This window comes from Chaetura pelagica, unplaced genomic scaffold, assembly GCF_000747805.2.
Source record: "Chaetura pelagica isolate M959 unplaced genomic scaffold, ChaPel_1.0 scaffold176, whole genome shotgun sequence".
In the NCBI taxonomy this organism is placed as follows: Eukaryota; Metazoa; Chordata; class Aves; order Apodiformes; family Apodidae; genus Chaetura; species Chaetura pelagica.
Window position 1 is genome coordinate 1,768,437 of NW_009953484.1, and position 13,253 is coordinate 1,781,689.

The window sequence follows — 13,253 nt, forward strand, 5'->3', positions numbered from 1 at the left end:
CTCCCTAGTCTGACAGTATGGTCTATCTTTGTTCTTTCCAGTTCCATTTTTCTTAGTGGTCCTGCCAGAAACAGATACAACCTCAGAGGTCCCTTTTCATGTTTTCCTTTTTGAGTTCTCCTCCTTCGCATGTTTTGATGCCATCATTTTACTCCTACAGTCTACCTAATGCTTATCATACTGTCTTTTGTCATTCAGTCCAACTCTCATTTCTTTATCCAAATTAAGGTTCTAAGCACTCCTGTCTCCACTTCCTTTTCCTTTCCTCACAACTCACTATTATTGTCCTACTTTCCTTCTCCAACATATTGTCCAAGAGTGAACCATTCTCTTCTGTAACCTACACATATCCTCTAACTCACTCCTCAGGTCATTTTGCAGCATTTCTCTTCTGCTAGCACCACAGACAAGGCCAACAGTAACTTTCTTCTGGACAAAAGTGATAGAACATTCTCTATTCTTGTGCTATTCCAACCACCATTTGGTTCCAACATCACTGAGTTCAGGTTCTTGTTTGCAAATATATGCCTGCCCATGTTCACACAGTGAGCTTTTCTTTGATAGTTCTTCACCCTTCACTTCCGTTTTCATACATGGTATTCTTCTAGACTCCTCCTTTGATCATTATGTTCTAGCAGATCCTATTCACCCTCTCCATCCAGTTCCTAAATCTGTTTCTGCCTACTTTCATATTTCCAAAAGCTTCTCAATCTTAACTAGCAACCATCACAAACAGAATATATCCATTTCTGAATTCAGCTTTTCCACTATCTTTGCTGGTTTCTCTCTCCTGTAAACTCACTAGTTACTCAACAAGCTTCCAATCCAAATTACCAGTTCTGTCTCCATTCCCATCCCACTACTCCATCACTAAATCCTCTTTTTGCTTCATCCCCCCAAAACAACTTCTCTGCTTCATAAATTCCAAATCCAGTAGATATGCTTTAATTACTGTTAACTCTTACCGCCCCACAGCAATCCTAAATATCCCAGAAGCTGATGAAACACTTAATGAAAACCATATTCTTCCTTTCTCTTTCTAGTCTTCTATGTTTTTTTGGTTTGGTTTGGTTTGGTTGCTGGGGGGTTTTGGGAGTTTTGTTTTTGCTTTTAACAAGGGCAAAAATCTATCTTGCCCTTGAATGGAGATCTATCTTCAGATCAAGGAACAATATAACTGCATTTATTCATTCCATGTATCCGGAGTTTTGTTTTTGCTTTTAACAAGGGCAAAAATCTATCTTGCCCTTGAATGGAGATCTATCTTCAGATCAAGGAACAATATAACTGCATTTATTCATTCCATGTATCCTAGTTTATTGTTCAATTGAACATCTTTTATATATGTCACTTTAAAGAAAATCTAAATATGTAGCCTCCATGAATAGCAGTCAGTTTTAAACTATGCTTGGCTGAAGTTCTATCAGAATACGAGGTTATTTCAGTAAACAAATTGGTATATTCTGTAAATGAAAGGCTGCAAATTATTTAGTAAACAAACATGTTCAGGTTTTGTCCACTAAGTGAAGAAGCCACTTTAATAAATGGACACCTCAGTTATGTTATCAACATATCAGGAGCTTTTAGCTATCGTTACAGATCTATAGAATTTCTATGACTCTGACAAAATTACAGCTGACATTGAAAAAAAAGAAAATAATACAAATAGAAACTTAGTTTTAATCAAAGCATTCTTCCCCCTTGAAACACAAAGGCATATTGCTGAAAAAAACAGAGCTGCCATTTTGCCATATAAAAATTTGCTTATTTTGTTTTAAATGATAGATCATTTGAAACTCCACTAATACAGAAGATAGAGAGCCATGCAAAAAGGTCAGACAGCCACTCTATTATTCCATGTGATTTATTTATGTAATGAACATATTTTCTTTTTCATCTATCAACAAGAAGTATCCAGAGCAGGTATTTCTGAAGAGCTAGGGATTTCAACTATGTAAGAACAAAACCAGATTGTCTTCATGGCTTTGTATTTAAATTGCTCACATTCTTGCTGTATTTGTTTCTAATAGATGCAATATCATATGTCTTCAGTATGGCTGCTTAAATTACTTAAACATTTAGAATATGATTAGAAAGAGAAAACTGTATCCATTACAGTAATAGCTGGTGACAGCATGTTGTTCTCAGATTTAAAAACCAACCCTACTGCAGTTCTGCAAACAAATAAAAATCTTCAAGATTTATTACTGTTCTTCCAAAGGAAAACATCTTAAGGACACATTAAAAAATTACAATATTTCAAACTTTAAGAGTTGTTTTACTTTCAAATACAGAGATTAGCCATGGTGAAGTATGTCAAGTCTATATACTTAAAACGCACCTGGAAACAGTATTATCTAACACTAAGCACTTCAATGGGTTTTCCAGAGGATTTTTGTGTCATCTCCATCCTCAAGGATGCAGATACTAAAAAGCTGTCCTGGACAGCTGTCAGTAGGTGGCCCTACGTGGGCAGGGGGGTTTGACTAGGTGACCCTCAGAGATCCCTTTTCACATCAGCCATTCTGGCACTTAATCACCTCGGGAAGTAATACCTGCTTGTTACTGGAACCATTGCTTTCATTTGGAACATGGACAGAATGAGTGTGACCAAACCATAAAACCAAGCTCCAAATTTACACAAAAATACATTATAACAGTGTATTCACCTCCTGAAAAGCCACCTGCCAACCAGAAGCACTGGATCAATTCTACTGTAATTGACATCCAGTTCTAAATAGGTAATCCACTGAGCAGAACCTCACTTGAAGTGAAAATGGTTAACACTGCAGATTAGCATCTTTGAGTAATTACAGACAAGCTAATGGCTTTGTGATTTAGCTACCAAAGCATGGGTCACAGAGGCCCACCACGAAGTCACTATAAAGGCTTCCATCAGATCTTGATTTGAGTTGGAAAGAGAAGCAATCAAGATCCTATTAAAAAAACACGTTACACTGTCTTTCCATCCATTATTCTTCTTAACTTGATTGATGCTAAATTATGTAAGAATAATATACATTCACTTCAACCTCAGTTGTGCTTTCTTAGTCTCTGCCAATCCATAGTTACCAAACACAAAGACTCAACACATAAGGAAACTATTGATGAAATAATAAAATAAATCCCTTAAAGTTGTGTTATATTGTCTACTGCTTTTTTCACCTCGTAAAGAAATAATGCTGCATCAAATACACAAATGTGAGGAAGAAAAAAAACCAAACACAAAACAACACCGTCTCCATACTGAATAAGGTTTCTTGGCTTTATCTCTGAGATACCTCTTTTACAAATATTCCCACACGTATACTTACCACTTAGTCCATGGGAGAACTAAACAGAATTAATACTGCAACAAAGCTTCCAGTCTGCTGCCATGGGACTCCCTTCCAATCTCCCAGCCTTTCCAGAAATCTTCAGGACAACCTGCCTACCACAACTAGCAGGAAATTGCTGGGAAAATGAGGATGTCTTTCAGAGAGAGGCAACAAAAAATATTTTTGTATATTGCAAACTAAATCTTCTTTAAGGAAGATTTTCTTAATGTACCTTCAAGCCAATTGCTACATTTCCGCAGCACATTTGAACTGTTACAATCTTTTACAGCTATAAGGTACTCAAAATAGAGGCAAAAGGTTTTTACAGGACTGAGTTTCCCCAATGATTTTTTGAAGTAGTATGCAATTTCACAAAGCTAGTGAGCATATCTGTATTTTGTAATTGTGACCTTTCAATCTGTCACCTGTCTACATTAATAATTCCAGGTTTGAATATTATGTTCCTGGTTTCCATACAGTTGGTATTACCTGAACTAAGCAAAATTATTCAGTTAACTTGAGCTGCATTCCTTAAGATCCTCAAGCTGCTGAAACTATTTTAACAGACCTGAACTCAAGTATAAAAGTATTTCTAACTCATTTTCTAAGGCTACCAAACTAAAAATGTTCTGAAGTCACAAGACCAATATGAAATAGCAAAGGACCAGTCATCTTCCTAGATCAACAGCAACTTAGAAGGATTGAATGATATGTCTACATGGAGAATCAGTGAAAAAAGCTGGAAAGAGACCTCAAAAGCCTAGCCACCAGCATGATATCCTACTATAATGTTTTGTTATGTTTAAAACAGGACCTTATCCCTATTTTCTCCAAATAAAGGAGTAAATCCACACAGGTTGAGGCTGCCTGCTGTAGTTTAATAGACAGTCTTGGTCTAAGACCCATTTATTGCTGAGGCTCTTTCAATCACTTGGGCCATGATGTTCCTGTAGTTTCAGTAACCAATGGAGATAACTTGGAATTTCTACTACCAGTGAGTGATACAACCAGACGTGGTTACCTTTGATTTCCCAGGCTAAATAATTAAGTAGCAACTCATTTCATACTTAAGTGTAGGAAGACTTTGGCATGAAAAAAGGTTGATTCAAATCCATGCCTGATAACCCATGGCAAAAAAATATAAAACTTTCTTTACATTTTACTACAACACCCTCAATATTTGGTCACTCATTACAATCACACATCTAAAATACATACACATATCCAAAGCATGCATACACAAGAGCACCTCAAACTGAGCCATCTCAGTATGATGTTCTTGAGAATCAACAAAAAAGGTGTCACTGAACTCATGTGGTCAAGTGTCTTCACAGTAAGATGAAATCCCTGACCTTCGCTGTTTCGACACGAGGTTTTACCTCAAGATCAATCAGGACATCACTGAATTATGCCACATAAACACCATGTCACTGTACAAGTATAAGGAAAAATACTATATGCCCTCAGTCATTGTATAAGGCACCACATGAAATCCTACACAGGCCTAAACAAAGTCTAAGCTACTTGTAATGCCCATCAGAGCACGCCCTACTCTGTTTGCAAGCCTTTTATGCTGCAATGAAATTATCTCCAGATTTTAAAAATACATCCAAAGTTGTCATGTATGCTACTTCAAAATGTTTGTGAGTACAATTGTAAATGCTATACTATGCATACCTGGCAAGAAAAGCAGATGGTTATCTTTGCTGAAGGCAGTAAACACACCATTTGCTTTCTGGAAACAATTTTCTGAACATTTGTAGATATAAAAATCTCTGTTCATTCAAAAAATCATGTAAAGTACTGTTTTCTGCATTGCATTTTTTTATTAGCTGAAAACATGATTTTTATTGTTAATAGTATAAAACAGCTAGATGCAATGCTTCTACATCCTCTGTTTGAGACCTCCATCAGAGAGCTCACTGCAGAGTAGAAACTGACATTAACACAATGTTGCAAAAAGCATTAAAATTATACTTGCAAAGGAAATCTGAGGCAGCAACTGTTAGATTTGCTTACTAACAAGTACTGGGCAGTTACACTCTTCTTAAGCCAAAATACAGAGATGTTTTTCATGTTAATGAAGCTCTTGCTGCTGCATGATGTTATTTGACCTTGTCAGAGACAGAGTGGTTCATAAAGCTCATTCCTAGACTTCTGCTAACATTTCATTGACCTTTCACAAGAAGGGTTGAACGTCATGCTCACTGGAATGATACCCACATCTCCTTAAGAAAATTGCATGTGATCCTCTATAACAAGTTCAGATTACAATATTAGCACCTCAGTCTACTGACTTATTTTTTAACATCTTAAATAAATCCACTAAATGAACTGAAGGTGTGAGGCTAACATTCTCAGTCACTTTCAGGAGCAGATTCTTCTCATTGCCAAAACATTAAGGTGCCTGTTTCAACCGTTACTAAAATTAAAACAAAGTCATACACTTAACATGAACAAATATTACTTAAACAAACTTTAAAAGAGCATATTAATTAAATTACCTACATAAACAAACTGGTAAGAATATTAATAACTATTTCGGAGACCTATCTATTCCAGTGGGGATTAATTTAACAAAATCTAAAATACAGGACTCAAACTTGCAACTGATATATAGGGCATCACTGACTGTTACATGTGACAAAAGTTCTTTTAAATGCAACTTATGTAAAAATGTATCTGTCTAACATCTAAAAATGTATTGTACTAATAAATGACGGGAAAAAATGAGAATTAAACAAAGACTCATATAAAAAAGAAAAGCAATACATTTTATATGCAAATACTATTTGAGGTGTAATGACTGAATAGTAGTCTTCATACAGAAAAAACAGACCACCTTGCTAAGGACTAGATTTTTAATACTAGGTTCATCTTGAGAGCAAACACAGAATTCTTCAAATTAAGATTAATTTTTTCATGAAACTTAGAACACAGTTCAACTTAATGCCTTGTATGTGAAAGCCTTGCTATGCCAGAACCACGTTTTACAGGCAAGATATCAAAGAAAAACTCACCAAAACACACACCACCATTAGATTAAAGTGCTTGACTTCTCATATCTCCATACTGAACATTAAAGCTCTGATCTAAACTAGTTGTAGCAGCAGATTTTCTGTTGCCTTCACTAGTTTTCAGGCACGCTTATTTAACTGAAAACAACTGCCACTGCAAAAATGATGAGTTAAGCAGTAGAAACCTAAGTTGATTTCATTTTCCCATATGCATAAACAAGAACACCAACTTCCATTGAAAGATTGATTTCTAGCATGTTCTTCTCTGTTTAAATATAACAATGAAGCAAACTTCATCTTGGCAGACAGACAGAAACCAAACCTGAAATATGTAACATTCAGCATTACACAGAGTATAATGTGCCATCCAATCCTGACCAACATTTCTTCACAGTATGTCAAGAGTATTTGAGGAAGAACTAAGTCTTCCCAGCCCTCCCTGTTATAACACTTGCCAAGATCATCATCAGAAGTATATGCTTGCCACAATCCAATTGGAGTGAAATGAATGCCATTTCCCTGGTTAAGGACAATAAAGAAAATAAAGTGAACAGAAATCCTCCCTTTGCAAAGAGACATCTAAGCCTTCAGAAGCAAAAACTTCTGTGAACTTCAATACCTAAAGATTATTCCATTCTTGCTTTAGAGCACTTGCTGTTCCAGCAAATACATAAAATTTAAAATTTCTATGGCAAGTATACTAATACAGACCAACAAGCAGTATTTAATCAAGGTGTTAGTTGGATGCTAGGAATAAGAACAAAATTCTCAATTCATCACCAGCAACTAGCTGCATACTTAACTAGCACAACATGCAATTCAGTCTGAGAGATACTGATATGGGGGCTAAGGGATAATGGGGAAGTGGGCTTTTTTGATAGAAGGGGTGGGGGTGCTGGGGGAAGCACAAGGCCATTTCAGCGTTGTCTTGGCTTTTTATTATTATAACTATGAAAGTTACAGGCTGACTTACAGCATTCTGCTATATTTAAATTAAACTCTTAACATCCTCTGAACTTTATTTAACAAAATCACTGGACAAAAAAAAAATTTTGAGTTCCATGTTTCCCCAAGGACAAAAAGAAAACATAATGTGTGTAATTCTATTTCAAAATGACATCTTAAAGATGTCAAGTCACAATGCTGATCTCAGAGAAAAAGGAATAGCTTGATCAAAACAGACCACATCACAGGCCATGACTCTATGCAACTAGAAATGCATGTGGTAAGCTTCCTCACAGAAAACTAACTATTCCACAAAGCTGCAACTCAGATCCCAGGCATCACATACCAGAAAAGAAATGCTCAACTCATGTTCATTTTTACTTGACATATAATGCCCCTACTACTTAACCTTCTTTCTGAATGTGTCCTCTCTGAAAATGCTTTTTTTTTGACTGCCATCAGACTGTGAGGTCAGGCTTTAGTGTATCTTCATCCAGTAGTCTTCAGATGAATTCTTTTTAGTATCTTCAGTACAGCTGACTGTGCACAAACTTGGCTAGCTGCTGTGGCTGCCTCCCACAGTCTCTGGAATAACCATCTACTTGGACTGTTCAACTTTACTTTCTGCATTCCTGGTCTCTATTTTCAACTTAAGACTGCTCTCAGCATGACTTAAATTATATTATAAAGCTCACATTCAGATCAGCTTCAGTAAACATGAACAACTTGGGTTCGAGTACTCAGGAAGTCATAAAATTTGGTATGCAGCATTTTTTCAAGGCTCTCAAAACCAGGTTACAATAAGATCTTATTAAATGGTTTTAGAACAGCTCATAAAAAATTCATTTTCTGATTTGCTGTCAATGGGGTCATATTAGTGTCATCAGTAAACACATAGTATTCGCCTTCTATTTTCAGTCTTACAAAAACAGATAAATCTCATTTAATCATCAGCAATGAGGAATCTGGAAAATTGTATGGCTTTCCAACAAACTTAAAGACCTTCTCATTGTTATAATCCACCCACCATCCCTTCTGAAAACTTTGTTCTAGCTCAAATATTGTATTGATTTAAAAGAATCTGCAGAAACATCATGAACAGGTAAGTACGGTGTTCAGCAAACCTTGGTATTAAAAGCACATTATATTGTTTAGTTTTCAGCTGAGAACAAAGATGATGAAATCAGCTGCTTTCAGCACATAACCAAAGGAGAGAGGAGAATAAGTAGTTCACACCTCTTTTCTCTGGGAAAGGGCACAGGGATTCAGACTTGAGTCAACACTCACCTAGGAATACTTTGCCACTCACTGAATTTATAATGAGATGGGCTTTTAGCATTCCCTCACTCATTGTTCCAGTGTGTAGAATCCATTTATAGCCCTACTCAGACTGTATCAACACTAAGCTCTGTTTATAAGCCGCTCAGCAATGTTAATACTGGAGGTTTTTCAAACAAACATTTATTTTGTAACAAATGGACAGGCAGTGCTTTAAGACAGACATCAAACATAAGCTTTTTTTGTTCAGGGCCACACGACATCAAGATAACAGTCATTCTTCCACCTTTAACCAGAGAAAGGTGGAAAAGTAGGAAATTAGTCTCCTTCTCAGTGTAAAAGAGAACTAATAGAATAGAATAGAATAGAAAGGGCTTGGCCTGGGGGGAAAAAAAAAAAAAAAGGGAAGGAATTCTGCTCACAGAACTACAGCAGAGAAGATTACAAAGACGGAACAGAGATACTAAAAAGCAGGTACCAAGGTGGAAATGTTGTGATTGCAAGTATTTTTCAGTCAGTGTATTCTCCTGAGCTGGTAAACTCAGATTTCTGCCACAAGCAAACACAGGTATGACAGGAGCTAGGGTGTGTTAAGGACCTAATTACAACGCCTAGCGTATAAACTACTCTTGCTGCCTAATACATATTAAAAAGTTTAGAAGACTCTTGAAACTTGTTATGCTTTCATCTGCTCACAGCATCGGGCTTTTATTTTTTTATAAACATCTCACAGTCACACACTGCATTACAAAGTTGCTAAAATGTACAAACTTACCATACAATTGCCAAACCCTAGCACAAGTGTCAAAGCAGGAAATGTTTTATATCACAATTGGAGGAAGATTTGAGCTGGTATCTGTTGCTCAGCATAAATCACTATCTCAGTAACTTACAATCATCTTCCCATATTCAAATACCTTTAATCTTTGTTATTATTATTTTCATGTTTCAGTAATTTTTCACAATGTTATTTTTTTATGTTTTGCTTGATGTTAAGTCAATCACCCTCTGCCCCAAAAGTGTATTTTGAAAAAATTAATAAGTAAAAAATCTCCCTATAGTATTTTTAATCTAGGGGGAGACCCAAAAAAACCAAACCACACACCCCAGGATTTATTTGCTACAGTAAAAAGTTCATCCTGAGAATACTTTTTGTCAGGTGTAATGGTGTCCTTTAGAATACTCACTTCCCACATGAGCCTGCAATCTGTGTCCTCATCCAGCTCCTGTGGCATTCGCTTCTCCCCTGCAAAGGGACCAAATTTTTCACCCTAAGAAAAAAATCATTAAAAAATGAATGAAATAATTTTTTTAAAAGGTGAGTGAATTACTAAGAGGCATAATTTTTAGCTTCAATGGAAAAGGAGAGTTTTCCTTTGTCATCCTACTATATGCCAAGAAGATTCACTTCCTTGACAGTTCGAGTTCATTCCCTTTCTTTCCATAGAATGTCTTAAAACCATACCTTTCCTCTACATGCTTATTTTGCCTTTGGGAAACAGTTTTTCTTTATTTTAAATAAGGCTGACATTTTCAAGTCAAATTTCCTACCTTCCTTATAGGATTTTCAGGAAGAACCTTGCAATAGACATCCTACTAAAACATCAAGTATTTAGCAAACATGAAGTTTACATCAGATTTATTTGCAAGACTATTTGCAACACTACTTTTTGAACTGCCACAAATCAAAACACTGAATAACTGAGGTTTTGATCATACAGAGAGATTAATTTAAAAACACAGGCAATATGCACGTCTTTGAATTAATTCAAGCCTTTGTAAAGAAATAAAAACGTTATACCACCTGCTAGTCATAGCATATGCTGTGAAAGCATCCATTGAAGTATTCTAGAAGTTTTGTGTATCCGTGTTGGTTTTTTCCTTCACAAACATCACACTAGCAACTAGAGGTAAATTATTTAAATAAGACGTCTTACACAGACCTAACTTTCTTCCCCACCCCCCTCATCCTTATTAGCAGTGACAAGCCTACAAACCAGAATGCAGACTGCTATGTTCCTTGAGGCAGTATTCAGATAAAAAAGCAACATATATTTTTAAGCATTAGAAATTATCACTATATAATGAAAATAAAGTTTAGTGTTTCTTTAAATTATTTTTGCTAACAAAAGTATCCATCTTGTCTGCATGTCCCTTCCCCGAGGCACATTCCATGATCCCAGACACAGGCTGCTATGTTTTCCCTCTTGCTTAGCTTTTACAGACTGTCTACAGGTAGAGTGCAGAGGAAGAAGTGGAATGGAAAACTTCCAGGATCCTTCCTCTCCAGAACAACCAACCAAATAAAAAAATCTTGGTCTTTAAAATCAAACCTGAACAGTTAATGAGCAAAGGAAAACTGGCAGTGCCTAACAAGGCAACAGAAGTGAGGAGCACTATTTTAAAATTTGCACAATGAAGATTTCATTAGAAAGATGAGCAAAGCAGAAAATAAAACCACAGGAACTGCAGAAAACTGGAGTCCAGACCAGTGATCAAGACACAAATATAGGCACTGATAGCAAAAAATTAGTTCTATGTGGCTTCTACTCCTTCCCACACCACCCTTCATGATTTTGCTAATCAAACGAGGTCAGGGTTCCTCCCCTGCCAGCTTTACAGATTCTGAGATTTAATACTAAAATTAAAATTTCCTTCTTCTGTTAGATTCATCAGCAATGAACTTATACCTTTGCAACATATGCAGCTATCAACATTCTCAGCTTATGCTAAAATGATTATTATACCAACTGCCTTATGATACTGGTGCTGTAACCAAAGGCCAGCTGTTGGAGAAAAGATATTAGAAGAGAATCGTAGCTTTTGTTAAGATAAGAGAACAAAGTTTACACCTTTTACAATTACAGACAAAAGCTTGAAAGCAGAGCCTCAAGGCACAAAAGCAGATGGCAGACAACAGCAGTTAGAAATGTTATTACCACCAAAACTTTGCTAGTAGAATTTTCAGAGCCCAACTTCATGATTACTTAGCACTTGAGGAGTTCGTATTGCAATTTCTGAGTATAAGATCAGCTGAAACATGGTTTACTTCCAGATAAGACCACTTTAGGTGTGTGATAGCAACACAGAAAAATGGTGCATTATTTGCTATTAAGGAACGTGAGATCCTACTTTGCAACTGTCATATTCAACACCTCCTCCTGATCCCAAAGCTCCAAGGAAAAAAATTAAGATCTATTAGCTACTCTGTATCATAGCCATGAAGTGTAGTAGCGTTGCCTCATTACTGGACCATTTTCAGGGGTACCTGTTTCAACCACTGCCCACAGAGCAACTCAAGAGCTTGTTCCTCATCCCTTCAAAGAGTGAAGTCTGCCTGTCAGACACATATTTCTGATCAGGGCTTTGCATACCACAATTGTCTGTGCTACCAGAACAGAGGATTCACTCCCAGAGGACAAGGTTATAACAAACGCTGTCACCAGACACTCCAGATAGAAATAGATTTTAGTGCAACTGCCTCTGCTTTTACCTTCCACATTCCACACGCAATTCATTTCACACTTGCAACATTTCAGTTTTCCTAGGATGTCCTGTATGACATGCTCACACTGGCAGAGATGCACAGGCAGAGCTCTGACAGCACAGATTTTGCCTGCATACAGTTCAAAAGCAACACAGAGTAACTGAGGCAAGAAAATGCTTCTTTTTTTCTTACCATGCAGCTCTAATGGTTCAATTGACAACAGTGTAAGGAAGGGGGCTCAGACCCTGAACTCTGAACTGACACTCAGAATTTATTTTGACATGTGGATGATGATTTCAGTCATCTTCACTCCAGAGCTTGCTCTATTTCAGAACCCAGGGATTAATATACTCAAGTAGTGTAGAACCCTCCTTGCTACATGAACTCCCAGAGTTTCCAAATGAAAGTTCAGAACCCTCAGTGGAAAAAATTTAAGCCAACCAATATAAAATTGTTCCCCTTCCAACCCTCATTAACACTCAGGGACACCTTAAAACTAAGACACCCCCAACCTGAAGGTGCTTAAGCCTTGTTGATGAAACCACTGAAAAATGAGGTAGTTCTCCCAACCTAGTCATAGCCAAAATGAGGAAAAGATGGAAAACATAACATACGAAGTATGTGTAAGTGTATACAAATGCAGTGTTTGCAACTTTTGGGATGCCTTTATCTGTTCAAACAAGCCACCTGGATACTTATAATTGGGATTTGAGATCATCAAGAGACTTGGAATTCTATTACGACGCACTACAGGACATGACCTGGTTGGAGTTGTGAGGGACCTGCAGTTCAGAGGAATCACACCTTTCACCAGCCAGGCTTTATCACCCCAAAAACATTAATTAATTCATCCATCCCACAGAACTCCAGGCGCGGGGAGGCGAGAGGAGCCTGCAACCAGCAGGTGGGCACCTCGCACCTCAGAGCCGCACCGCGCTCTGCAGCCAGGCAGCAAGGGAGGAGCAGTCCTGTCCGCAGGAGCTCTGCCCTCTCAGAACAGCGCCAGGAACACAAAGTTAAGACACGATAAAAACAAAACACGCACAGAGGAAACCCTCGGCCCGTTCCTGCAGGGCAGACAGGCCCTTCCCGGCCCGCCAGACCCCGCGGCCCTTCCCCGCCCTCGTGGCAGCGCCCGAGGAGGCTCCTCCTGCCCCAGTGCCTCCCCCGAGACCGGGCCGGCCCAGCGGGGCTGGGGAGAAGCGGGAC

At 37.6% G+C, this 13,253-nt stretch overlaps 1 protein-coding gene across 1 annotated transcript in view; it reads right to left on the minus strand.

The window, feature by feature from the left end:
- PRDM5 (PR domain containing 5) overlaps positions 1 to 9,824 on the minus strand; it is a 70,833-nt gene extending 61,009 nt beyond the window's left edge. Inside the window, exon 1 of the mRNA XM_009998568.1 lies at positions 9,745 to 9,824. Within this exon, the coding sequence (XP_009996870.1) occupies positions 9,745 to 9,792 (48 nt within the window). The 5' untranslated portion in view covers positions 9,793 to 9,824. The remainder of the gene's footprint in view (positions 1 to 9,744) is intronic.
- Positions 9,825 to 13,253: the final 3,429 nt, after the last annotated feature.